Source organism: Cyprinodon tularosa, unplaced genomic scaffold (assembly GCF_016077235.1).
Source record: "Cyprinodon tularosa strain WSP-4 unplaced genomic scaffold, ASM1607723v1 ctg577, whole genome shotgun sequence".
NCBI classification, from domain to species: Eukaryota; Metazoa; Chordata; class Actinopteri; order Cyprinodontiformes; family Cyprinodontidae; genus Cyprinodon; species Cyprinodon tularosa.
In genome coordinates, this window is record NW_024039315.1 from 247,457 (window position 1) to 272,909 (window position 25,453).

The window sequence follows — 25,453 nt, forward strand, 5'->3', positions numbered from 1 at the left end:
TCATGATACAAAGAGAACATTTAAAAGAGTGGGTTTTACCTCTATTTACCTCTGCACAATTCTATATCTTCAAAATAAAAAAAGTATAAATTCTCATATAACAGACATATTTAGACTATATTCTGTTAAATAGGCACAGATTTACCTAAATGTCTCGCTGGTAATTTCAAATGCAAACCTTTTCAAAGTGGAAAAAAGTCTTAATTCCTCTTTCATGAAAGCCAATTGAGCTTCAGTCATTGATAAACAGCATCTAGTGTAGTGCTTAAAAATTTGTATAAATGTAGCAAGAAATGCTGCTTTTCTCTTTAAATGAAATACACCCTGATTTTCCCGTCAGGGATAAAAAAAAAACGAGCGTGCATATTTTTGCATAGGACCAATGACATCAGACCAATAGTGTCCCCATCAATGTTAAAATCAAACCTATGCCCCTGATCAGGCTCCTCTCCTGTGGAACCAACAACCAGTTCTGTCTGTGGGGCAGACACCCTGTCTACTTTTAAGGGTAGGCTTAAAACTTTCCTTTTTGATAAAGCTTATAGTTAGAATGGCTCAGGTTATCCTGACCTATCTCTATAGTTATGCTGCTATAGGCTTAGACTGCTGGAGGACATAGGGACCCCCATTTCATCATTCTGGTTCATTCTATCTCTATTCTTCAACTCTGCAGAATCTGTTAGTTCAAAAAACGTTATGCTCTCTCGACTTTCTCTCATAGTAGCTTTGCCCCGTCTGTTCCTGTTTGGCTAGGACATCATCCTGAAGAGAAATATCAGATGTGCCGCTGCCATCAACACCCTTGTTTAAAGATGTTGGAGATCGGTCTGTTTTCCAGTGTAGTCCTGTTATTCTGACCGTGACTGGCTGGATGTGCTCTCTTCATCCTCTGACATGGGAGTTGGCTCGGGGCTCGTCTGCCTGGCTGTGTGTTTCCGGGACGGGGCCGCCTTTTACAGCTGCTTTTTATATCTCTGCTTCTGTCTCCTTGAACCCCAGTCGGCCTCAGCAGATGGCCGCTTACACTGAGCCTGGTTCTGCTGGAGGTTTCTTCCTGTTAAAAGAGAGTTTTTCCTCTCCACTGTCGCTACAAGCATGCTTAGTGTGAGGGGTTGCATTCAATTCAATGAGTCGATGCGATCAACTGGTTTTCATTAAATAGAAAACTCTGAATCAATTTGACTCTATGATCTGGTGAACTGTAAAGTGTTTTGAGATGACGTGTTGTGAATTGGCGCTATAGACATAAACTGAATTGAATGGGTCTGTTTTATGTGCTGTATTTCCCAAATTAGAGGGCCCCCCTCCTGTCTTTGCCTAGGGCCCCAGATTTCCTAAATCCGCCCCTGCTGCAGAGATTATGTAAATATACTGCTGCAAAAAGGGAAACTATATTTTACACTTATTACCAAGAATATATCTGACTTTTTAACTTTTCAATAAAAAAAGACACTCACTTAAGGCAAAAGATTTTAGGAAATGCGTGCACCTAACCATCAAAGCTAGTTAATTGTTAAGCCCATTTTAGTAACAAGACATTTCAGTTCTGCAAAGGGGAAAAACAAAAGAAAAGAAAAACAGAGAGAGGAAAGTACATGGCAGGGGCATAACACTGGCAAGTAAAAACAAAAGTTGGACCTAAACTAATGATACAGGCGTGACCACTGTATTTATAAACTTCTCTAAGGACATTGATTCAAATATATGTTTTCTTTTTTAGCTGGTTAAACAGTTTTAATCTTTAAGCGTTTTAATCCTGGAGAAAACCTTGAGGGTTTGACAACCTTTTTGGGCAAAGTTCTGGCTGTAAAAGTCCACCTTTTCCTGCCTGCTTTTCATACAACTGTGCATTTCCCATTTATAGCATATACACAGACACAGCTTCTTGATGAAATATGGAGCCTTAAAATTCCTCGTTTCCTTATCTACTTCCTGTCCTTTGTGTTGCTAAAAGCCTTGAAAGCCATGCAGGATTTCTCTGCATCTGTCGGAGAGATGTCTCAGATAAAAGTATGTGTACAGCCTAAAGAAAGAGAGTCAAGAGAAGATCTGAGCATCAGTGAGACGGCAGCGTTCCCAGCAGCATTTTGCAGCTCCAGGTTCACATAGAGGACAAGCTTTTTGTGACTGAGGTGAACATGAGTTTTGTTTCCCTCCTGAGGATGTTACAGCAAGTCACCAGATGGAGCCTGTCTTACAAAGGAAGTATTCTGGCTTAAATGTACAGAAACTTATGATTTATGCATGTCCATGGCTGGGTGCCTAATTTCCTGTCTGATCAGGGGTCCGTTTCAAAAACAGGTTTACCGAAAACTCTAAGTTTTCTGAACCTGAAAACAGGGAAACTGACTTTTTCGGTTCACAAAGAGACTTTCCTCAACCTGTGTTTCAGTCACTGTAGTAACATTCTCCCCAGAGCTTAACCTGGTCGCAGATAGAAGGTTTTCTTTAGTAAACTCGGAGTGTCCTACTGTCTCCGCTCCCTTAAAGACTTAGACAGACTTTGTCATTTTGTAGAAAAAGACATTTCGTTCAGTACTGCTCTTATGACATTTTCATTTTTTTTAAGTGCAGCTGTAATAAAGGTAAGTAGTAGTGATAATGTAAACATACAATCTGTTTTAACACTTTTAATGGAACTCAGAGCGGTTGGATGGAGAACGTTTGTGAACAGCAGTCTTAATTGCATTCACTTCTGGACTTTGACATAGCTATTCTAATGCCTGGATATGTTTATTTGTTTAACATTCCATTATAGATGTTGCTTTTTGTTTTAGATCATTGTCTTGTTGGAAGATAAATCTCCGTCCCAGTCTCAGGTCTTTTTTAGACTCCAACAGGTTTTCTTCCAGAATGCTCCTTTATTTGGCTCCATCCACCTTCCCATCAGTTTTAACCATCTTTCCTGTCCCTGCTGAAGAAAAGCAGGACGAAGTCATGATGTTGCCACTGCCACGTTTGACATTATGGTGTGTTCAGGGTGATGAGCTGTTTTGCTTTTATGTTAAACATAATGTTTTGCATTGTTGCCAAAAAGCAAAATTTTGGTTTCATTTGACCAGAGCACCTTCTTCCACATGTTTAATGTGTCTCCGAGGTGACTTGTGGCAAACTTTAAAAATACTTTTTATGGATATCTTTAAGAAATGTCTTTCCTCCATATGGGCCGGATTTATGCACTATAGGACTGATTGCTGGTGAAGATCCTCATGCAGATCATAGTCCTTCCAAAACAAGGTAAAGTTTCTGCAGCTTAGCATAGCCTGCACCTGAGCTCTTGCCTGCTATGGTAGATCTTGGCCTCTATGACTCTGGTTCTAAAGGCCTGCTTCTGAGCTGCCATGATCGGTGCTTTGGCCCAGCCTTCTCTAGCCATTGGTAGAATTTGGTCATACTCAATTCAGATATCTGTGAGTGATAGATCCAATGCAGGGGATCTTCCTCCTCAATTTCCCTTATTTAAAGCTTTCACTGTTGCTACGTTCACACCGGACGCAGCTGGCACAGCAAAATGGCGTCTGCTGCTTCCTTTTTGCTGCTTGTACCAGATATTCACTATCCACCTTATTCCTGGAGGCCAACTGCCTGATTTTTCTTGGAGCCTGGATGTTTTTTTTAACATGAGTGGCCTAAATTTCCTCCCTAGGCCACCTTATTATCCCAGCAGGTTATCTGATTACTGACAAGTAATATGTATATGTGTGTGTGTGTTTGTATATATATATATATATATATATATATATATATATATATATATATATATATATATATATACACACTCACCGGCCACTTTATTAGGTACCCCATGCTAGTAACGGGTTGGACCCCCTTTTGCCTTCAGAACTGCCTCAATTCTTCGTGGCATAGATTCAACAAGGTGCTGGAAGTATTCCTCAGGGAGTTTGGTCCATATTGACATGATGGCATCACACAGTTGCCGCAGATTTGTCGGCTGCACATCCATGATGCGAATCTCCCGTTCCACCACATCCCAAAGATGCTCTATTGGATTGAGATCTGGTGACTGTGGAGGCCATTTGAGTACAGTGAACTCATTGTCATGTTCAAGAAACCAGTCTGAGATGATTCCAGCTTTATGACATGGCGCATTATCCTGCTGAAAGTAGCCATCAGAAGTTGGGTACATTGTGGTCATAAAGGGATGGACATGGTCAGCAACAATACTCAGGTAGGCTGTGGCGTTGCAACGATGCTCAATTGGTACCAAAGGGCCCAAAGAGTGCCAAGAAAATATTCCCCACACCATGACACCACCACCACCAGCCTGAACCGTTGATACAAGGCAGGATGGATCCATGCTTTCATGTTGTAGACGCCAAATTCTGACCCTACCATCCGAATGTCGCAGCAGAAATCGAGACTCATCAGACCAGGCAACGTTTTTCCAATCTTCTATTGTCCAATTTCCATGAGCTTGTGCAAAGTGTAGCCTCAGTTTCCTGGTCTTAGCTGAAAGGAGTGGCACCCGGTGTGGTCTTCTGCTGCTGTAGCCCATCTGCCTCAAAGTTCGACGTACTGTGCGTTCAGAGATGCTCTTCTGCCCACCTTGGTTGTAACGGGTGGTTATTTGAGTCACTGTTGCCCTTCTATCAGCTCGAACCAGTCTGGCCATTCTCCTCTGACCTCTGGCATCAACAAGGCATTTCCACCCACAGAACTGCCGCTCACTGGATGTTTTTTCTTTTTTGGACCATTCTATGTAAACCCTAGAGATGGTTGTGCGTGAAAATCCCAGTAGATCAGCAGTTTCTGAAATACTCAGACCAGCCCTTCTGCCACCAACAATCATGCCACGTTCAAAGTCACTCAAATCACCTTTCTTGCCCATACTGATGCTCGGTTTGAACTGCTGGAGATTGTCTTGACCATGTCTACATGCCTAAATGCACTGAGTTGCTGCCATGTGATTGGCTGCTTAGAAATTAAGTGTTAACGAGCAGTTGGACAGGTGTACCTAATAAAGTGGCCAGTGAGTGTATATATAGCACAGTATGTAATAATTTCATATTTAAAGTACTTTCAGAAGTTTGAATTCTGAATATGAGCAGACTTTTGCTTTAAGCCATTTTTTTCTCTATAATTTTAGAACAGTACTAGGTGCATAGAGTACCGCTGCTGTGAAAACAATTGAGCAGTATTTCTACTCTTCCCCAAAAACAACAGACATCAAATGGAAAACGTTTAAAATCTAATGTTGATGCCTGTTTAGAACAAGTAACGGGATTGTAAACTTTTACAAGCCCCTTAAACCAACCCAAACTGCTTTTTATTTTATAACTCAAAGCAGGGAGCAGCCGACACAGCACCTTGTTCCGAAAGCCCTTCGTACTGCTTCATGAATAAACAGCAAGAACAGCAGATTCACTTTTAAAGTTTTATTTGTTACGCTGCAGTCTGACTACAGCATAAGTACAAGCATAAAATTTTTTACTACAACAGCACTTAGAGCAACAGTTTTCAATGTTTTTTTCTGTAAAAGTATTGCAATAACAGACCATAGGCCTAAAACCTATTACATCACATTTGCTTAAATAAGGAGGCAAAAATACACAACAATTTTACCTCTGTGTGAGTATATAGATATATACACACACGCATATATATATATATATATATATATATATGTATGTATATATATCGTGGTTCAGCACAGAGGGGGGCGGGGTACAGAAAGGATTTAATTTGTAAATGAAGGAAACTGATGTTACAAAACCCATAATAAAAGCAGTCCTATGGTAAATGTCTGGATAAGCTGTAGATCTCTACAGCTCATCTCTACAGTTATAACTGTTGATGGAACAATATAAACAACTACTTTCTGTTGACACTGAGTGCAGACTTGAGAGGTGGAAAGCGGGAGTGCGCTGCGGGTGACGAGTCGAATTAGATCAGACTTTTATTTCTTCTAGGGAAAACAAACAAAATGTCCAAACAGGAGGAGAGCTGAGGCAACATTATTCCCAAATGAAATCAACACAAGTGCCACTTATTTGGTGCTGTGAAAGAAATAAAAGGTGCACAGCTATGTACATCAGCAAATAGATAAGAATGAACATGCTCTGTAGTTACTGTACAGTAGAGTTCTTTTTAGTACATAGAAAAGATAAACTGCTGCAGGTTAAACATGATGCTTGTTATACATTGTGCCACATATACCTTTATGTAGAAAATAAGAAGTTAAATAATACAAAATTTATATTATTTTGATATTATGATAGTTTGAGCAGTAGGTTTAGTAGGTTTTAACCCTACACACTGTAGCAACTTTCCAATATTTGCCTCGTAAAACTATCTTCTTCTTGTCGCTGACCGTCTTCTTAAGTCAGGTTTTTGGCAGCAGGAAGTGATCCTGCTGAAAGGAACCAGAACTCAGACACATTCAGGAGCAGATCCTCCTTCATCACCCTGAAATGTTCAAACTAATCTGCCTTCTACCCAACAGCTGATGTCAGAGACACTGATGAGATTTTAAAACCGGGCATTGGCACACCTGGTAAGGATGTCCGTTAAAACCTTCAAACATTCAGCTTTAATTGCAGTACTATAACTTCAAACAAGATTTCTTTTAAATGTGGAATGTTTTAAAAGAAACTACATCATTTAATTAAACAGCTATTGGAGGTACTGTTAAAACATAAAGGTGTTGTTTAACATTTTAAAGTGTTGGATCATACACAGAGGGGCTCCTCTTTTAGAAGTGACTGAAACAAATGGTCCTGTCACTTATTCATTCACGGGATGATGGATTGATAGTCTGAAAACATAACTGAGTTTAAAAAGTATAAATACTTTGAATTACATCTGTTTTAATCCTTTATAGGGCAAGTTACAGTTTTTGATCACATGCATACCGCTTAAAAATGGAGTCCCCCCGTCCCTCAGTGAACTCTAGAAGCACAAGATCTATATCCAGCCATGCAGCAAAGATGCTGCTACATGGCTGTACATCTGATTTTGGCATTTGACCAATTAGATGAGCCCTCGAAATATATATTACGTATTGTAAATTAAGTGGAAGAAAAAAAATGTCAAGAAAAAAAAAAAAGTAAAAAGCTCATTGAAAAGTTAAAAAGTTAATAAGCCTAGTTAATCATATTTATAAATAAAGAAAATATAAGTGCGAGTATCAGCATTAATGCCTCTAAGGTTATGTTGTACCAAAAAAAAAAAAAAAAAATTTGTTCCTTTTACTGTGAGTATTTTTTATGAATTTCTAATAGAAGCACTTTGGTTATTTTTCTTAATATATTCGGGCAAGTTGGCGTTTCTTGTTCTTACATTAACATTAATTTCTGCCATTAAAATATCCATATTTTTTTGAATGTTACAAAGGTTAGAGTTAGGATTTTGTCCTGGATTCCAGTAACACTGTTGGCTTGAAATGTTGATTTTCAAAGTATTTCACAGAGTGCCGTATAAAGGGGAGTGTTTGAAAGACACAAGGTGCCAATATGAATTATATCTAAACTGTAATATTTTCCAGCACTAAATCAAGGTTTGAATTTTCTTTCACATTTTTCTGTACTGCAAATAAATATGAATGCATTATCTTTCCTTATTTTCATAGGTCTTTACACACTTTAACCAAATGTATCAAAAGGTTAGTCTGCCTTGTTAAATGTTCCTAACAGATCCATTTACTACGTCCTCCCGTACGTTGGTCAGTTGGTATGAAACCATAATAAAACATTGTGTCCAGTTTCTGGTGCTGTTGCAGAGGAATCTCCTTAACAAGCTCAGCTTAGCACATCGATATGATAAAAAGACTTATTTCAAATAAAATAGACCTAGTAATTTGTTTGCAACCATCTTCTGAGCATACTTTGAAAAACAGATTTTCTTATTCAAAGAACAAAAAAAGACAAAGCTTGATTTTAAATGTAGGCATTTACAAATTTGATGTTGCCCTCTTAAAACTTTAATATCATCTATACACTATGTTACATTATTCACAACATCTTTTTTGTGGTGTCTACCCATTGGGTAGGATATGTGCATAATATATTCAAGTTATATACAGCACCTTACAAACAAACGAAGAAAGACAACCTACTGAAAAAAGCACCTTTGGAAGTGAGGCACAACGAAGGTGGGAGCTTTTTGAGTGCAAGTGGGTTCCGATGTCTGCTCCACACTCCCGTTACATTACTGCTCGGAATAGGTCTAGCTGCTTCCAGCTGAGGGGAGCCAGGTGCTTCTAACTAAGGAGCTGCAAGATGTGATCTCCAAACGTCTTTTCTGATGAATAGTTAGGATGAATTTGGAATCAGATTATGTCAGACTCAAAGCTGGGAACATTTTGGGCCATCCAGTAATTAAGGATTCTGGAAGGTTTTTGTTGTGTTCTGGCTGCTGCTGAGACAAGGCACCTGCAAGGATTCCGAGAAGCAGTGTGACAGGCGTGATCTGCTCAAACATGAACATTAGGCACCATATTTACTCATATATTAGTAACATGCAAACCTCCTCATAGAAAACATAAAACGTATCTTATTTATCCTCCATTTACAGGTTAATGAAATTGTGGTATAACCAAACTATAAAAAATAAGGGGAAAAAAAAGGAGAGTAAAGGAGCTCTTTGCAGCCAAAAGCTCAAAAGTACCAAGAGTCCAAGTGCCTGTGGCTTTGGCTGCAGAAAGATGCATGGAGTACAGTGGAATGGATGATGGAGGGATGTGAGAAGCAGCAGTAGCAAAGACAGTGGCGGTAGCAGCAGCAACAGCAATAGCAGCAGAGATGTAGAAACACGTGACCAGTAAGACACAATCATACATTCAAGCACACTGATGTGGAAAAAGGATTCAGAAGCTTTGGCTCAAAGTGAGCAAAACGTCCGTCTTTGTGGCGTCGGCCGAACGTGAATTTAAAAAAAAATTAAAAATACAAAATAAATGGTTTAACTTTAAAAGTAAAATATTGAGGAACCAGTGGATCTAGGCCAGTTTTTTTTTCTTTTTGTTTGATGTATCTGATTTACTCCCAGTGGATCTTTACTGTCCCTAAATAACATTTTTTGCATCAGGATAAAAGAGATGATCATTAGGTTCATTTACCCGATGTAAATGCACAGTTCCACCCAACATAAACAGATAGTTTAAGCTGACAAGACATCAGGGTGAAAAAGTGCTAAAACGAATTTAGCCCCGTTAGATTTTACAGCCTCTTGTTAAATAGAAGAGACCTTCAGACATAGAAACTACAGAAGGCTTTTTTATCACAGTTTTTTTCTTCCTGTTTTACTAAAGCTGCAGATGTCTACATACCAGCTGTGGCTATCATTTTGTTGCTATGTACCTGTTTATGCATAACTTCAGCAAAGATTACTACCAAGAGTCCAGATCTTCTAAAAACCCTTCAGACTGCTGCGTTTCTGTCTTTGCACTTCATTTGAGGAAGTAGATTCCCTTTAGTCAAACCTCTATAAGGACAATGTTGCTCCTTATCGCTTCTCTGCTGTAAAAAAATAGCAAAAACAACAGAATTTGATGAGGCAGCGTTCATTGGTGGCGGCGTGTGACACCTTAAGAGAAGGATGTGCTAAAATGGCCGAATGAATGAACTTGTTCTTCCATGTCGATCTGTAATGATGGAGAGGCAATCCTCTCTGTGTTCTTGGTGTTGGGAGGAGCTCAAACTTATAGCAGCGTAACTGATCAAGTCAGCTTATGACTGACCACTTGGGGGCGCTCAAATTTCCAAAACAATGTTACCCCCAATTTACACACAACCAAAAAAAACTAAAATCAGTGTTTACACTGCCTCAGTATGGCTCCTTCATTATTACAAGCTTTGTTTGCTCTAAAACCAGTTAACAATTTTTTTTTCACTTATCTTAAGGAAGGATGTTGGTGACTTTAAATTTGCCATTTTTGTTCTTGTTGATGAAAACAAACAACAAATAAAGCCTACGGTACTGCAAATTATCTTATTACCTCTCTGGAGGGTTTGAGATAAAATTATTTGATGCTTGGAGATGGACGATTGAATCGACTAATTCATGTTAAATCTCTATAGTTTATATAGCAATTCATGATAAAATTTTAGGGAACACATAATAGAACTCAATTTGATGGTGAACGCAGTTTTGGTGTGATGATGTCACACTTTTCAAAGGCTGCATAAAAACCAACATGCTATGATGAGCATCGGTAATCATATAATGCAGAGTTGGAGCTGATAGTGTCATTAAAGAGGAAGGATCACTTTATTCTTTCCAAGAATTGTTCATAATCTGTTGATTGTGGGCATTTTTAAGGCAGAATCATAGGAAATATCACCAGCAGGAGCTGTTGCTGGTCTGTCATTTTTTTTTTCACATAGTGCTGTCCAAGTAGTTACAAATATTCCTAGATGCCTCTGTTTTGGAAATTCTGGCTATGTGGAGGGGCGTGGTTGATCAAGTGACATAACATGGCTGTGTGGACGTCACGCTGCACGTATGTGACGTGTAAGAAAACATCTCATCAGAAAAAGTGAAGTTGATCAAATACTGTAACAATGGGGTGTTGTCACCAGCAGGTTTATTAATGCTATATTACTTAAAGGAGTTGATGATTGCATCCGTCTGACATGCAGTCAAATTGTAAAGTTGAAGATTAACATCCTAATTTTTATTCTGAAATAAAATTCTTGGTTAAATGAAAGAAATTTAATATTTTCCAGTGGTATTAATCATTTCCAGGCCTTGCAGGTCTTAGTGGGTAGGGAAGGTCAGAAATGAGATTTGTTGATCCATGAATGGAAAATGAATTAAAAACTGAAGTTAAACTTGTGCATCTAAGTGGTGTATCTGTTGCGTGCACTCTTTGGCTTATGACCCTTGTTCATTTTCGTGTTCTTAGAGAGACGCTTTGCTAAATTTCAACAAATAAAAAGTCATGTCCTTAAATGTTAAAAGCTGAAAGCCGTCAGCTAATAAATCACTAAATAGCAATGGAGAAGCCTTAAGTTCTTTTCAGTGTCACTAAGGGTCATAACAACAAACATGCCAACACAATCACACTGTGAGGAGAAGCCTGCATCCACATGCTGCAAAACGACAACTCCACTCCGCACTCAGCTTTAAAGGGCTTGGCTGACTCTGCATCATTTTTGCACATAAATGGGGAGGTGGACGATGAGCAGTTTATCTTCGCAGGGGGAGAAGGTGCACTGAAATGTGCAGTTGTAAGATAGAGCAAGCACAACAGCAAGGATTAAAGGCAACAATGAGGTGAAAAAAAGGCTAGATTTTTCTAGTTTCTTTATCAAAAAGGACCCTCTGGTAGCCCTTTGACTTCAACTCAGTCAATATTTGCGCAATCCTTATTTATGCAATCTTTGCAATTTTTGTGTGTGCACGCGTGGCATCGCTGACGTGAGGCGGAGAGTTGAGTCTGCTATCTGTTGCCGTCAACGTGAGCGGCAGGGTTCTGTGTTCCGCGCGGTAGAATGCTCTGTGTGCAAGTTCAGATGCTCAGAGAATGGGACAGATTTGGGAAGAAAAATCTCCACCAACCAAGCAGCCAAAAATATGACGGGTACTGAAGCTTATGGTGTTGAAACACAGCTCTAAACTTTTAAAACAGGGTTTAAAAAGAAAAAGAGAAAAAACATTTTTTGTTGGATTTTAAAAAACACGAATGCTTGGTCACAAGGCAGATTTCTCTCCACAAGGAAGCAGACCTATCGCAGTACAAAGTTATTCTCTTACTAAGTTTAATTGTGCCTGTGGTGTAAGCAAAGAGATGGTTCAGGCTTAGCTCAAGGTTTTTCCTTTTTAGAAAAGGAAGGAAATAAGCTTATACTTGTGTTTGTTTCATTTTTTTTTTCTGGTTTTGTTTTTCAGTTTGTTGCTACCAGCTGTTCAACTTTGGAGCCAGATTTCAGTCAGTTGTCAAAAAAAAACCTTAAAAAACTAAACATCAGCTTCACATGACATCAAGTCCCTCTCCTCTTTAAAAAAAAAAAAAAAAAAAAGATAGTGCAACTTTTAGGGAACTTTTCTTTTGTTTATATTAATAGAAGATGTCATTTGCCCTCCTTGCTTCTTTGTGAGCCTTGGCACTAAGATTTGGATTGGTGAGTCTTGTTCTGTTATCTCTCTGAACTGGGTTCTCAGTTTCTCACGTTGTGCACAGATCCCGGTCCAAAAAAACTAAACAAAAGACCAAAAACAACCTTCCATTGTCCACACACAGAAAACAAAACAGTCTGTGCATGCCAGTTTTTTCCCTCTCCATGAGAAGGGTAAAATACAATTCCCAAATGGTGCTAGCTGGATAAAAAGTCAAATGAAATTCGCTCGTGGTTTCTCCATACTAGTTTAGTTGTAGCTCAGGTCAAGATGTGTTTGTGCGCGGAAGTGTGGAGAGAGGACATGAGCACGACGGAGCGATGCTGGACCAAAGCTTAGGCATCAGGGGTAAACATGGGGAACAGTGTTAAGTACGGAGGGGTTGGCTCTAACTGTCCTCCCCTTTGCTCAAACCAGGTCCTCTGGTTTGCCATCCTTTGCCTTGGCAGGTACTATTGTGCTTTCTGATTGACTCTGCCGCTGGATCGTCCTGCTCCCAAGTCCCTCTGGTCTCCCTAATCTCTGGTTATTGCTGTGCTGGTGTAGAAAGAATGCCGAGCCCGGAAAATGGCCCATCACCTCGGTGTATGCGGGTGGAGGCCCCTCCATGCCCCCATGACTGCAGGAGTTGGTCACACTGATGCCAGAGTTACTGCTGGGAGGCCTTGGGCCACCTCCTCCTAAACCTCCACCAGTCCCCCCCAGACCGCCCCCGTTCCCTATGTCGATCAAGTCACTATCATAGATGGTCCGGTTGGGCGGCGCCCTCACTGACTCCCTGTTGAGTTCCATCTGCTGTTCAGGATCGCGGAGCTGCAGTGTGCAGGGGCCCTGGTACGGCGGGGGTTCCTCTCCATCTGACAATGATATGGTAGGCGGCAGGTCGATCTCATGCTGCATGTAGGGGTAAGTGGGCTGGAAGCGGCTGAAGCGGTCCCGTTGCATGAAGGAAGGAGCAGTGAAGCGATCCCTGGCCTGGGGGGCATATAACACCTGCATTGGAGAGATGGAAAAAAACTAAATGTTAGATAAAGGAAGGAGTTAAAAACACAGAAGGCAAGAAATAAAGCTGAATTTTAAGGTTTCAAAAGAAAAAAAAGATCTGACAATTTGTTTGACCTCAAAGATAAAATGAAGAATTGACCTCATTGACGCCCAATGTTAATTCATTGGGCCTCAATGAATAAATTGAAATCAGGTTTGATTTATCAAAATATTTACCAACTTGAATTATTAAAAATAAACAGTTCTTAGATTTTTGCCCATTATCCCTTCATCACAAAAAAGATGATGATCATCATAAAAAGTAAAGCATGTAATACTAAGCTAGGGGTGGGTGGAGCCTCAGGAGATACTAAAAAAACTCTCCTGGCAGATTTCCTCTGTTGTTAATTTTAAGTCATGGTAGATGATGTGACTAATTTCAATTTGAACATGTCAAGCCCATAGGGTTTGAGAAGCTGTTTCTGACTGGAAATAGACAACAGAATCAAATAGCTCCACAATTATCCAATCTAAATTAACCTTTTTAGCAATTCATACAAGAGTATTTCTCTGTGGAATAAACTGTTACTATGTCTAATTTATCTTTGATTTTATAGGGGAAATTATTCATTATCAATATAATTACCTGTTAGTTGAGCCTCACCCAAGCTTTTATTTCCAAAATTCAATAGTGAAAAACTACAGTGAAAGTCTTCATAAAAAGAAGAGGCATCAGATTGGATTTTTCCTCTCCACTGTCGCTACAAGAATGCTTAGTGTGAGGGATTGTATTTGAGTCAATGAGTCAATGCAATCAACTGGTTTTCCTTAGATAGAAAACTTTGTATCAATTTGACTGGATGATCTGGTTGAACTGTAAAGTGCCTTGAGATGACATGTGTTGTGAATTTGGCGCTATATAAATAAACTGAATTGAATTGAATTAGTAAGGCTACTATTTACTGCATTCACTGCTACCAGAGTGTAATGGCACTCTGTCAACTTTCACCTAATTAATGGTTAATGTTTTATTAGTCATAGACTGGTTCCATCCGATTTACTAATAACGTCTGCTTAAAAGCATTGTGATTTGGTGTTGTAATATTACTACCATCCATTTGAGGGCACCACAGTACATTCATACTTAAAGTATCACTGTTACTTGCAAGAAAAGTAATGCCAAAATAGAGGGAGGCATGCTAAACATGAACTGGGCCAAAGCCCAGGATTATTTACATCTCCTGTGGAACCAACTACCAGTTTTAGCCCATAAGACAGACAGCCTGTCTACTTTTAAGGCAAGATTTAAAACTTTACTTTTTGATAAAGTTTAAAGTTAAAGTGGCTCAGGTTATCCAGACCAATCTCTACTCAATAGTTATGCTGCTACAGGTTTAGACTGCTGGAGGACATGGGGACCACTCTTCATCATTCCATTTCATTTTATCTCTATTCTCCCATTCTGCAGTATTTGTTAGTTCAATCTCTAACACTATGCTCTCTCTGCTTTTTCTCATAGTAGCTTCATCTAGTCTGTTCCTTTTTGGCTGTGACGCCATCCTAGGGTGAAATATCACCTGTGCTGCTGCCATCAACACCTTTGTTTTCAGTTGTTGGAGCTTGGCCTGTTTTTCAGTGCAGTCATGTTTCCCTGACTGTGACTAACTATGTGCTCTCTTTCATCCTCTGACATGGGAGCATGTCTGCCTGGCTCTGTTTTTCCTGGACGGGGCCGGCTGTGGAGCTGGTTGACAGTTGCCTTTTGTATCTCTGCTTCTTTCTGTATGTCTCCTTCTGTCTCCTTGAACCCCAGTCAGTCTCTGCAGATGGCCTGGTTCTGCTGGAGGTTTCTTCTTGTTAAAAGGGAGTTTTCATCTCCACAGTCACTACAAGCATGCTTGGTGTGAGAAATTACTTTTCAGTCAATGAGTCGATGCAATCGGTTGGTTTTACTTACATAGAAAACTGTATGATCTGGTTAAATCGTTTCTGTAAAGTGCCTGATGTGTTGTGAATTGGCACGATATAGATACAACTGCATTGAATAGAACTGAATGAATGGCAACAAGAATGTGGAATTTATGTGGATAAAACCCCTTAAGTTAATACCATAAACAGCAGCCACTCTATTACTTATACGCAAAGCAGCTTCATACCCTCTGCTGTGCTGGAAAGGTGAGTTTGCAATGATAAAATACTGAACATGATAGAAGAAGATGCACAAGGAATAAGAACTGTAGATTGGTAAGTTTTTTGTAATTTAAGCCCCTTCATGGAGTCGAGATTTATCATTCCTTTGAGAGCAACCAGAACAACCTGTTGAAAAGTGCTGCTAACACCACAAAGCCTCTATCACCAGATTGATGGATTACGCTAAAAACAGATAACTAGACAACACAGTTGGCATTCACTCTGAGATCATGTCAGAGTGACATAAGCTGTCTTTTAATAGCCCCCTTTCCACTAAAAGCCCAACAAACAGCCCAAAGATTTGTATTACTCAGGTAATGGGAACACTTGGTAATTAATCAGCGTGCTTCCCCAACACTCTGGAAGCCCACATTTTTCCCCCCTGCATACCTCATGACATTCATTCCAATGACTAAGCTGTAAACAGGCAGCGGTTTGGTTTGAAGGCTCTCCTTTAGGGTTCCCAAAGCAACTATTACCTGGTTAGTTTAACTAGCCTAGCAGCCAGAGTGGTCTCCACCAGTCTAATAGAATCTTTAAAAGATTCAAAACATATTTAAAAGACTTTAATTAATGGATAAAGACCAAATGACTTGCAGGCATGATGGCTGATGTTAGCACGAGTCAGACATGGGCAATGTGGAGTCAACAAGTCATCTCCATGTCATGTATTTGTTCTACCCAGCCACTGAAGCAGGTGAGTCCAATCTTCACCGTGAATTAACCTGTGCAGATTGGACTTACCTGGTTAATTGTCTGGGTAGATTAAATACATGACATGGAGATGACTTGTTGACTCCACATTGCCCATGTCTGGCATGAGTGCATATCCTGCTTGAACGCGGGGCTCAAAATGCTTCGACAAAGATTTAAAAGTATGCAATCAGCTGGTTTTCCTTTTGCCCCTGTCACACCTTCACAATATAGCCAGCGTATGCCTGACATCCTAGAATCGTCTGAAACGCTGGCCTACGCTGAACTTTCTATGCATTTTTTCAATTTCAGGCGTATGCATAGAGAACTCATAACAAGCCCAGAACTTATGTCCAACGACTGCCTAAGTTCTGCATAGGGCACTGCAGCGTAATGCCCATGAAATGTCCCAAGCCAATGTCCTGAAGGGGGCAGCAATGCGCCTGGAGGCCCCCGGCGTCCATAGAAAGATTTCTTTGATCACAACATTAACCTGGATGGTGTTTACCACCTGGCAAAAAAAAAAAAAAAAAAAACTTTCTGGTAGGAAGTTTGTTGGTTGAGGCTGTAACCAGAACACCTGTAACTTATATGTATCTTATATGTGCAATTTTTCCTGCTACTGGAAATACAATTTCCCGAAGGGAGTAATCCCAAGGGATTAATAAAGTCAAGTCTAAGTCTAAGTCTTATAGCCCACGTATGAGCATACGCTGGCATAGGTCGTACTTGCCGTATGTCGATGTGTGCCAGCGTGCTAACAACTTACACAAAACTGACCTATATAACATGCCAACGTTTTAGCCAGATGTTTCGTACGTCAGGTATATGCTGGCTAAATCCTCAACGTGTTAAAGAGGCTTAAGATACAACTTTTAACCAACCTAACTGAATGATCTCATTGAATTTTCTCTGTAAAGTGCTTTGAAATTACATGTGTTCTAAATCTATATAAAAAAGCTGAACTGAATAATATAGGTGGACAGGTAGGGGAAAGAAAAAAAACATAATATTCTACATTCAAACTTCACAAACAATCTTAAAATGAGTTCAAAATCTTTGACTTTAATTTGAGTGGGTAAATAATAATACCTGCCAATGGAATAGGTATGTTTAGGCTTAAAGATAATCAGATATTAGGCACTTAAAATAAGAGGCTGCAGTAGTTATTTCTTATTTTAAATGTAAATTGTCTTCTTGTATTGGCAAAGTGTCTCAGTTACCTGCCCAACTGAAGGAAAAATGCTTAAGATTAAATTTTTTTGCAGTGTAATGCTCCAACAATATTACCAATAATATACTAGTGTTTATTCGGGGTGTAAAAGGAAAAAATTATTCTGTCAAATATTGGAATATTTCAGAAGATTCTCATTGATTTAAAATATGGCTGAATAGATTTTTGACATAAAAAAAATATATTTCCAAGGAAAACATCCATGTCATTGACACCAGCCAGTAGTTGGCACTGTAAGAGTCTAGTATTCAACTGCTATGCACCAGCTACAAGATCTACTGTATATTATTATTACAAAGATCACAATATCTTGGTCTTGGTTAATGTATTGGATATATAAGAATAAATAGTATCGTAATAGATGTATGAAGATACATACTGCATTCCCAATTTTTTTTTTTGCCAATTCATACCCCTACTGGAAAAAACAACCCAAGAGTATGGTACTATCATGAAGTTCAGCAAAGTTTTGTAAAGCTTTTTGAGGCAGAATCTTAGCAGTTAAAGCATCAACTTTGATGCAAAAATAGCTGATCATCAGCCTGTACTTCTAAAAAGACCAGTGAGCTAACAATTGAGATTGCAGAAGGGTTAATTACAGAAAATAAGGAAATCCCCTACTAAAATTAGACTACCTACTAAAATCTGCCACCTTTTGTTTGGGGTTTTGGTTTTTCAACTCATATAGCTCCTCAAACTGGAACACAATGATCACTGCTGTCATTCTTATCTTTTCTATCCAGTTCTAACCTTTTTCTGTGTCTAATCATCAAAGGGGTCTGGGTGAAGATAACAATAAGCTTGAAAAGGAACCCGGGAGAGAGAGAGGAGATGATCTGGGCAATTAAAATGGTGAAACTGACATAGGCACAGAAAGAGTCAAACCTAAAGGATTAAACAGCAAAAAGAGGCTACTGAGATAAGGATGTAGAGATGAAAAAAGAGCATTGGAGGGAAAGAGAAGAGTGAGATGAAAAAGAGAAAGAAAGTGCAGATAGAAAGATAGACAGAGGGGGAGAAAGGTTTATAGCTGATAGAGGGAGCAGAGCGCAGCAGAGCAGGGCAGCTCTCAGACGGCTGTCTAGACAGTGTCAGGGGAGGTGTTGCTGATTAATGATGCACCAGAATCCCCCCCATCCCATTCTGCCACTCACCCCCCCCACACACACAGTGAATCAGACAGCATCCCAGCATCTATCAGCCACCCACACTCACTGCCTGCGTCTCCCTCTGTGTTTGTCTCTGCGTGGCCTTTTCCTCTTTGTGCCTTTCTCTCCAGCTGCTTCAGCACTGACACTGTTTTTACCTACAGTCACACTTATCGCCTACCGTAACCCTCGTGTCTACTGCTTCCATCCACACTTTCTGTCACCTCCTATTCTCTTTTGTTGTTTTTTTTACTTCTAAAGTTTTTTTCTGGACATTGGAACTAAAAAATGTGGTCCAACGCATTACACATTCTGTTTATTTTAACTCGCCAATATGATGACTAAATGCATCACATTACATTTCTTTTAAACTTTCCTACCTGCTTTTCAACCATGTCACCAAATATACTCTATACACTGAGAAATACAGTCGTATCACTGTTACTTATCAACAAAAAACATGACATCACCATTTCGCCAGCAGACAAAGGTAGATTCACAGTGGTCCTCAACGACACAAAGCCCTGAAGGGACCAGACCAACATCTAGGAGAAGATCAGACTGCCTTCAAAAACTTGAATAATCAATCACTCTCTATAAGACCAAAACGGTCAGATTCTGGAAAGAAAGGTTTGAAAAAAGGATGCAGGAAATTCTTTGCTACCGTTCAAAAGTTTGGGGTCACATTGAAATGTCTGTATTTTTTAAGGAGAAGCACTGTACTTTTCAATGAAGGTAACTTTAAACTAGTCTTAACTTTAAAGAAATACACTCTATACATTGCTAATGTGGTAAATGATTATTCTAGCTGCAAATGTCTGGTTTTTGGTGCAATATCTATGGGAGCTGAGCCTGGTTTTGCTGGTTTCTTCCTGTTAAAAGGGAGTTTTTCCTCTCCACTGTCATTACAAGCATGCTTGGTGCTTGTTACATTCCTACAGAACGCAGGAATCTAACAACGTTGTTATTTTCTTTTAAAGCATGACTGACCCCAAAAGTGACCTTTCCCCCCCAATTAACTAAACATGGGTGTACAACACTGTTGACATGCCGGGCAATATCTTTACAATTTACAGCATAGTTGTTTCAGTCCTGCTTTTCTGGCCAAAAACCATCTGTTTGGTGCTTTTCTTAGTTGAATGTATGGCACCTGATTGGTGATGCTCTACCGTTATTGTGACGTCACCCAGTAAAACTAACATCAGTGACTTGGCCACTAAGGGGTATAAAAGGCCTCCTCTTGTGTGTATTACTCCATGACAAGTTGGAGTGAGTCTAGATACCTTTGGAATGAAAGCATTAAACGCATTAAAATGTAATTTCATAGATGAGTCCCACATAGATGAGCCATGAACTAAATGATCCTGTGGAGTCTTCTGCATTGTAGGCGCTGTGACAGAAAACTTAAACGTTTAAACTATGGATTCATCTTTTACTCTCTTTCTACTCTGCTTTCTTTCCCACAAAGAGCCACCTAAGGAGCTAGTTTACTGTTATCTTTTCTAACATATAAGATTTAATAGATCAGTGCTTCTATTCCTCTTCTGTGTGTTTGCTTCTGTATCCTTGACCCCCAGTGGTCATCAGCAGATGGCAGGTCACACTGAGCCCGTCTCTGCTGAAGGTTTCTTTCTGGTAAAAGGGAGTTTTCCCTTCTCGTTGTCACTATATGTCATCTCCTGCGAGGGACAGTTGTAGATTCAACGAAACGATGCAATGTAATATCTACTGTTTCCACAAGCTCATTCAGGAGGAGCGAATCCTGCAAAGTCAATGATTTGACTGTGCTGTGTTCTTTAAAGTGAGATAGCAGCCTGTACATTGATGTTTTATCCAAGAACTAATTTAAATTGAATAAAAAAAAATCAAGACAGTCTTTTTTCGCGCTAAATTTTCTGTAAAATACCCATTTTATCTTTTAATCTAAGTATTTAGTCTGAGGTACTCCCACACATGCTCCTGGCTTGTGAATCTAAGTCTATCAACTACATTGGTGGTCTTACCTCTGAGGCACCGTGTCGAGAGCCACCGTCTGCAGGCCACAGACAGCCATCCTAAAAAGACAGAAAAATAATACGGCCTGATATAGTGGTTTAAAGATCAAGACCCCAAAGCACACTAATGTAACCCACATTTAAACATGGCTTTAATAAATGCAATAATTCTCCCAAAATGTAAAGAAAAAAAAAAGTCTAATATTTTATGCTGCTGCGTTTTTCTCATGAGATCGATCAGGTTTGTTGTTCTCCTTAAATTTTGGAATAATCTGATATTGATGGCAAGCTAATCCCTCAGACAAACCGACCTGTGCTGCACGGCACAGTGGTAGGCTAGCTGCAACTAAGGTTCCCCCTGCACTAGGGGTGTGGGGAAAGACTTGTTTTGGTGACATATCTTGCTTTGCGGCTGCCTGATATATCGATCTTTCTGTTCCTGGTATCAATAAAAAAAATTAAAAAAACTAAATATTTTTACCTAAATCTGAGGGGAAGTGGGCTACCTCTGCACCGCCACTCTTTCAGATGACACTGTGGAGCCCTATTGCTTTGTGAAGCTGCACCATATCTGTAGTGGAGGCACTCACGGTGGAAGACGTGGACTGACTCAGACCCCAAACAACATGGATACCAAAATAACTAAATTATCAATATATTCTAATGAACATACACAGCATTGGCTTTTTTATGTATACATTTAATGTTGATAGGAAAAAAAAACTGCAATATATTAGGATATTGCAATATCATGATAATATTGTATCGTGATCCAAGTACCGTGATACATATCGTATTGAAACACCCAATGCCGATACTCACCCCTAACCTACACTAACTTAAAGTCGTAGGGAAGCAGCTGTTAATGTCTTCAGTCAACCTATTGGCTATATTTGCAGCTGTCTGGCTTAAAGTAATCTTGAGTGCATCTTTCCTGCTTATTTGAATGTGAACGTCACGCGGGTCACTATAAGATGAATCGGTCTCCTTCCCTAGACATCGATTTTGCAAAAATGTAAAGGAATCGATTCAAAATCGATTAAATAGATTTTTTTAACCAGCCGTAATCATGTTACACTAAGAACAAAACATGTCATTTTTTTAATAAAGCTTTATCTATGATCTTCACCATTATGCAGAAAATCTGTGGATGCCTACTAACAGGCATCAAATTGTTGAACTCCATTCAAAAATTTGAGTACATGACTGGCATGCACGGCATTAATTTGTAGTACTTAGAAAATAGAAACATATATGGCTTTCCAAACTGCTGCTTGCAAATCAATATAGCAAACAGTAATATTGTGATGAAAGGATATTTGAGATATAATGTGCATTCAGACTGACATTTCTGTCACCTTTGTACAATGACTCTAGGTCAGTTTGATACAAAAGGAAGCAATCGGCGAACTATATTTCCAGTTTTAAAGCCTGTTTCGATCACAACCATTTTGCTGTAGCTCCAGCTGTATATACACTCACCGGCCACTTTATTAGGTACCCCATGCTAGTAACGGGTTGGACCCCCTTTTGCCTTCAGAACTGCCTCAATTCTTCGTGGCATAGATTCAACAAGGTGCTGGAAGCATTCCTCAGGGAGTTTGGTCCATATTGACATGATGGCATGTCACAGTTGCCGCAGATTTGTCGGCTGCACATCCATGATGCGAATCTCCTGTTCCACCACATCCCAAAGATGCTCTATTGGACTGAGATCTGGTGACTGTGGAGGCCATTTGAGTACAGTGAACCCATTGTCATGTTCAAGAAACCAGTCTGAGATGATTCCAGCTTTATGACATGGCGCATTATCCTGCTGAAAGTAGCCATCGGAAGCTGGGTACATTGTGGTCATAAAGGGATGGACATGGTCAGCAACAATACTCAGGTAGGCTGTGGCGTTGAAACAATGCTCAATTGGTACCAAGGGGCCCAAAGAGTGCCAAGAAACTATTCCCCACACCATGACACCACCACCACCAGCCTGAACCGTTGATACAAGGCAGGATGGATCCATGCTTTCATGTTGTAGACGCCAAATTCTGACCCTACCATCCGAATGTCGCAGCAGAAATCGAGACTCATCAGACCAGGCAACGTTTTTCCAATCTTCTATTGTCCAATTTCGATGAGCTTGTGCAAATTGTAGCCTCAGTTTCCTGTTCTCAGCTGAAAGGAATGGCACCCGGTGTGGTCTTCTGCTGCTGTAGCACATCTGCCTCAAAGTTCGACGTACTGTGCGTTCCGAGATGCTCTTCTGCCCACCTTGGTTGTAACGGGTGGTTATTTGAGTCACTGTTGCTCTTCTATCAGCTCGAACCAGTCTGGCCATTCTCCTCTGACATCAACAAGGCATTTCTGCCTACAGAACTGCCGCTCACTGGATGTTTTTTCTTTTTCGGACCATTCTCTGTAAACCCTAGAGATGGTTGTGCGTGAAAATCCCAGTAGATCAGCAGTTTCTGAAACACTCAGACCAGCCCTTCTGGCACCAACAATCATGCCACGTTCAAAGTCACTCAAATCACCTTTCTTCCCCATACTGATGCTCGGTTTGAACTGCAGGAGACTGTCCACATGCCTAAATGCACTGAGTTGCCACCATTTGATTGGCTGCTTAGAAATTAAGTGTTAACGAGCAGTTGGACAGTAGTACCTAATAAAGTGGCCGGTGAGTGTATAATTTCAGTATATTACTAAAAGTGGAATCTCTATTCCAGTCTTAAAGTCTTTGCACAATTTAAGGCTGTTTTGCATAAAGGAAAAGGGATAACCTACACCTTAGTTCGATCGAGCAGCGCTGCTTGTTAGTAAACTAACAAAAGCTTTCAGTCTGCAGTCTAAACATGGTGCAAATCTATACAAGGACAGGGCCATAGATAGACAATGAATAAATAATAATAATAAAAGACACCTATGAATCAAAGCTTGTCCCAGACATCAAACAGGGATCTCTTAGCTAATAACTGCAGACCTATACATGAGAAATGACTCAAAAATTGTGCACTGTTATAAATTTTATAATATTAATTCTCAGGAGTAGGGTTAGGGTTTGTGCCGGTAACCTTCCATATAAAGGGTTAAAAACTAAGCAACAAGCCAACCCAAGAAGTTTGGGTCAGAACTTTCTGGTGGAAACCTCTGTGAGCAGGCAGGCCACGTCAAAATCTTTACTTCTGGAACACTTCATACCAGAGTATTTTTTTTCAACCATAGTTTTCCTTTGTTATCCTTTGTGTTGACTTCCTGCTCTGCTTTTCTGGCCTGTGTTTGTTGTTAGTTTATGTCATTTTTAAATTTGGTGATATAGAAAGGGCTGCTCAGTGGAGCAGTTGGCAGAACTGCTGCATTGCAGCGAGAAGGTTCCGGGTTTGATTCCCGGCTCGGGATTTTTCTGTTCTCCCTGAGCATGCGTGGGTTCCCTTCAGTTAATTGGCTTCTGGAAATTCTCCTTAGGTGTGCGAGTGAATGATCGTTTATCCTGTTGGTCTCTGTGTTGCCCTGCAATAGCCTGGTGACCTGCCCGGGGTGCACCCCGCCTCTCACCTGTAGACAGCTGGATAGATAGACAACAGCACCCCTACCGACCCCCCTTGGGATAAGTGTGACGGAAATGGTGAAGCTGTGCTTCGGATGTTATCATCCCAATAAATGGCTGTTACAAGCAGTTATCAGTCCCATAGAATGGCTTCACACTGTGCCACTAGGCTTATTAGGTTGTTATTATCGGGTGAATCCTAATCCTAACCCTAAATTCCTTTTCTCCCCGCAGAATTAATGAATCTATACATGTGTAATCTAAATATAATTTGAGTAGTTCTTTATATCCTGTAAATATAACTAAATAAAAACTAAATGATCCGCATCTCGCTCATTTCAAACAAACTAAAAACAAGTAATCTGATGTCCTGTCAACTACCTTGTCGGATCCTCTCCCTATAAATATTTAATTCTCTGTGACAAGGATGTTTCTGCAACATCAACATACCCTAACCCACACCATGGAGGTTTGATACCCGAGCAAGAAAGGACAAGAAACATTTCCAAACTAAAAATAGCATAACGGTTGGAAATCAGCTTCTCCACTAGAACCGACTGTTTATGCAGCCTGTAGAACAAAAGGCAGAAATAGGGAAACAATCAGATTAAATTGTGACAAACACAGATGATAGGAGAGATTGGCTGGCTGCATGGTTGCCCAATTAAAACGAACAAACGTAAACAAATGGGTCAGAGAACATATCCTCATTTCTGGCCTCAGATCTATCAAACGCGGATGTCATTACTATAAAGGATAAATAATTTTAGCTCCAATACCGACCCCTGGGGGACACCACAAACCATGTCCAAGCCCGATGACTGGCAGTCACCCATTTGTACAAATTGTTGCCTGTTGCTTGGATAACTTTTCATCCATATATATATCAACAGTATCTTCTTGCAAAACAGACTACCTGTTATGTTTCAATAAGGATTCTTTGAAAGATTTTAGTGAATCCTCTTTTCTTACTCTTTTAAATTGAGGATTACTTTTATCCTTATTTTGTACATAGTTTTTTTGCTGAAAACAAAGACTCAAAGATGATGCCTAATATGCTGCCCTGTTAATTAACTTAACATATTGTTATCTCAGATATTAGTGAATATCTTATCTATTAATGTGGCACTGTTAAGCTGGGTCTAGTGATTTTTGGAGAAAGGCTCAAACTGTACATGGTATTAGTGAACTCTTCGGTAGGTTTATGATTATTTGAGTTACAAAGATCAATATTAAAGTCTCCAAAGTTGAAGAAGACCTTCTGGGATGTGACTGTGTATGTTTGCTCAAACTATTCTCTAATTTATTCGAGCCAGGAGCTCTATATATACACAGCTAATGATGACATTTTTTGACTTTTTTTCAACTGTTAAACCCTCAAATACATCTTTAGTCACTATGGTCATGTTTTCTACTATTTTATACTTTATGTTTTTGTCAACATACACAGCTACTCCTCCCCCAGTTATCTCTTCTATATTGATGTAATTGAACTCATAATCATCCAGCTTTCTCATGATTGATCTATGTTTCAAAGATAGCTATGATGCTATATAGCTGTTTTAACTGCTCCAGACAGTCGTTTATGTTGTTG

At 39.7% G+C, this 25,453-nt stretch overlaps 1 protein-coding gene across 2 annotated transcripts in view; it reads right to left on the reverse strand.

Annotated features, from left to right (window-relative positions):
• Positions 1 to 10,326: 10,326 nt before the first annotated feature.
• LOC119797251 (low-density lipoprotein receptor class A domain-containing protein 4-like) overlaps positions 10,327 to 25,453 on the reverse strand; it is a 48,189-nt gene continuing 33,062 nt past the window's right edge. Inside the window, exons 3-4 of one of the 2 annotated variants that reach the window (XM_038306242.1) lie at positions 20,331 to 20,381; positions 10,327 to 13,071 (exon numbers count right to left, since the gene is read on the reverse strand). In XM_038306242.1, the coding sequence (XP_038162170.1) occupies positions 12,487 to 13,071; positions 20,331 to 20,381 (636 nt within the window). In that variant the 3' untranslated portion in view covers positions 10,327 to 12,486. The remainder of the gene's footprint in view (positions 13,072 to 20,330; positions 20,382 to 25,453) is intronic. The other variant, XM_038306243.1, reaches the window with a different exon arrangement.